We start from the raw sequence: 3,154 nt of genomic DNA on the forward strand, positions 1-3,154 counted from the left end.
ATTTTTAGTAGAGACAGGGTTTCACCATGTTGACCAGGATGGTCTCGATCTCTTGACCTCGTGATCCACCCGCCTCAGCCTCCCAAAGTGCTGGGATTATAGGCGTGAGCCACCACACCCAGCCTGTTTTTGTTTTTAAGATGGAGTCTCACACTGATGCTCGGGCTAGAGTGCAATGGCACAATCTCAGCTTACTGCAGCCTCCGCCTCCTGGGTTCACCCGATTCTCCTGCCTCAGCCTCCCAAGTAGCTGGGATTATAGGTGCGCACCACCACACCCAGCTAATTTTTTGTATTTTTAGTTGAGACGGGGTTTCACTATGTTGGCCAGACTAGTCTCAAACTCTTGACCTTGTGATCCGCCCGCCTCGGCCTCACAAAGTGCTGGGATTACAGGCATGAACCACTATGCCTGGCCATAAGCCCTGATTTAAAGATGAGAAAACGAAGGCGCAGAGAGGTTAGGAGACATGCCTCAAAATCACACAGCTGGAAAGTAGCAGAGCTAAGACTTGAACGCAGGCAGCCTGGCCCTAGAACTCAGGCTCTTTAACCATTTCACAAAGCTGCCCACAAATAGCCTAAAGCTTATCTATCGCCAGCCAAGGGCTCTTCATAGATACTTCTTTTAAGTATCGTAGCATCTCAGTGAACAGGCATTACTATTTCCACCCCCAATTCTCACAAACAAGGAAGGTTGAGGGCATTCTGAAGACATTCTGGAGGTAACACAGCCCCTGTCCTCTGCAATACCCCCCCCCAACCACGCCATTCCCATACTCCAATCCCCAACCCAGTTAGTTCCTCTGGGGCTATGCTGGGCTTGGGGCTCACCTGGAAAGTGGCAGCTGGTAGGTTAGAGATGGCAACGTACTGGAGGTTATTCTGCAAGGTGTAGATGAGAGAGGGCACTGCGAGCTTGAGCGTGTCCACATACTGCACCAGGACAGCTTCGTGGAGGAAGAGAATCAGGTGCTTCACGTTACCTAGGTGGGAGGAGGAGAACCCTTTTTAGCACTGACAGCCATACATCGGGAACCCCTGAAAGCTGGGACCAGGCCTGGCTCCTGTGACTTCCCTATCCACCCTGTTCTCCACTTCCTGGGGGCTGGAATGAAGTCTGTGATCTCGGTTTTCCCTAGAGTGCAACCGTGTTTCCAGCAAGCCTTTCTGAGACTCAGTTTAATAGCAGCAAAAGAATCAGCCATCTGTGTCTGCTACTCACAGAATATGTCACTCATCTCAGAGCCTACCTCCCTGGCAGAGAGCCACATTCAAGGCAAGTACTCAATACATGTGTGTACAATGAAATAACCATCATTAGGCCAGACGCAGTGGCTCAGACCTGTAATCCCAGCACTTTGGAAGGCTGGGACAGGCAGCTCATGAGGTCAGGAGTTCGAGAACATCGTGGCCAACATAGTGAAACCCTGTCTACTAAAATACAAAAATTAGCTGGGTGTGGTAGCACGTGCCTGTAGTCCCAGGTACTTGGGAGGCTGAGGCAGGAGAATTGCTTGAACTTGGGAGGCGGAGGTTGCAGTGAGCCAATACTGCACCACTGCACTCCAGTCTGGGCAACAGAGTGAGACTCCATCTCAAAAAAAAAAGAACCATTATAAACTCAGAGTTTATGAAGTAGAAGCCCTAGGAGCTGGGCTGGAGGGCTGTCTCCCACACAGAAGAGAAGTTTAGTCTAGACTTTTAGACTTCTCCTAGCTCCTCACTGGCCCATGTGCTGTCTGAGGACAGGGGCCATCTCCTCCTTGTTGCATCTTTCTGTCAGCCCTAGACACACAGAGTTGCCTCTGCCACATGGATGAATGCAGGCCTGACCATTAAGCAGAAGTCTGCTTGGGACCTGCTCCAATGAAAACATGAGAATTGGGGTGGGCGCAGTGGCTCACACCTGTAATCCCAGCACTTTGGGAGGCCAAGGTGGGTGGATCACCTGAGGTCAGAAGTTCGAGACCAGCCTGGCCAACACAGTGAAACCCCGTCTCTACTAAAAATACAAAAATTAGCTGGGCATGGTGGTGGGCACCTGTAATCCCAGCTACTCGGGAGGCTTAGGCAGGAGAATCTCTTGAACCCAGGAGGTGGAGGTTGCAGTGAGCTAAGATTACACCACTGCACTCTAGCTTGGGCAACAAGAGTGAAACTGTCTCAGAAAAAAAAAAGAAAGAAAGAATGGAAACATGAGAATCATTTGCTATGTAATAAGGCCTTTGCAAAGCTTGCCCCACTTTTTGGCAGTTTATCTTTTAAGTCATAGCTGGGTGTCACTCCAGCAGGCAAAACTTCAACAGCCACTGAACAAGGTTGTCCCAGAACTCCTAATGATGCTCATTCACAAACCCTGTCCTTGCCCTTCATGTTACTAATCCCAGGAGTAATTTCTGGTCTTCAAACTCTAATTCAGGGGAAAAAAATTTCAGGGGGTAGGGGAGGGAGAGGAGCTGAAATTGTGGCTGAGAGGAAGGCCTGTGATTAAGACTGTGACTATCTGTTATTGCCATCTCCCATCAGCAATGAGGACAAGCTGCTCCTCAGCATTGCTAACCCATCCAACCCCATGGCCTAAGGCAGTGTTGACATCTACACTGTCCACAGGGTCAATAAAGGTAAGTGCAGGTATTTTGTTAACCTGGAGTTAACAAGTGGGTGAGTGTTCTCTTCAATGTAAACAATGGGCAAAGGTGCATAATTCATCTTTATCCCTTTACTTATGCAAGACCTTTTTAGAGAAACAATTGGGCAACACTTCAAAGTAGAAGGCCCTCAGGGAGATGTTGAAATTAGTAGATAAACAGAACTCCCAATTTACAAAAGATGTAGAAGACAGAAGAATATTTGTTAAATTTTTGAGAATATTTGCCTCAGGGAAGGAGTCAGTAAGATCCAGACTACCCAAAGTCTACAAGACAAATGACCTGTTTTCTCCAACAAATTAATTGCAAAGACAAAAAAAAAAACAAAAAAAAAAAACCCTAGAGTAACAGATTTAGAAGATACCAAACAGGCATCTGTTTGGTGGCTCACACCTGTAATCCCAGGATTTTGGGAGGCCAAGGCAGGTGGATCATGAGGTCAGGAGTTTGAGACCAGCCTAATCAACATAGTGAAACCTCGTCTCTACTAAAAATACAAAAAT

General features: G+C 47.7%; 2 protein-coding genes across 4 annotated transcripts in view; both read right to left on the bottom strand.

Moving 5' to 3' along the window:
• SLC35A2 (solute carrier family 35 member A2) overlaps positions 1-3,154 on the bottom strand; it is a 13,567-nt gene that overhangs the window by 3,163 nt on the left and 7,250 nt on the right. For all 3 annotated transcript variants that reach the window (XM_017523892.2, XM_017523889.2, XM_017523895.2), the window contains one exon: positions 835-986. In XM_017523892.2, the coding sequence (XP_017379381.1) occupies positions 835-986 (152 nt within the window). The remainder of the gene's footprint in view (positions 1-834; positions 987-3,154) is intronic.
• PIM2 (Pim-2 proto-oncogene, serine/threonine kinase) overlaps positions 1-3,154 on the bottom strand; it is a 21,643-nt gene that overhangs the window by 2,728 nt on the left and 15,761 nt on the right. The window contains exon 6 of the mRNA XM_017523907.2: positions 835-986. The gene's annotated coding sequence lies outside the window, so the exon portion shown is untranslated. The remainder of the gene's footprint in view (positions 1-834; positions 987-3,154) is intronic.

This window comes from Cebus imitator, unplaced genomic scaffold, assembly GCF_001604975.1.
Source record: "Cebus imitator isolate Cc_AM_T3 unplaced genomic scaffold, Cebus_imitator-1.0 Scaffold30, whole genome shotgun sequence".
Classification (NCBI taxonomy): Eukaryota; Metazoa; Chordata; class Mammalia; order Primates; family Cebidae; genus Cebus; species Cebus imitator.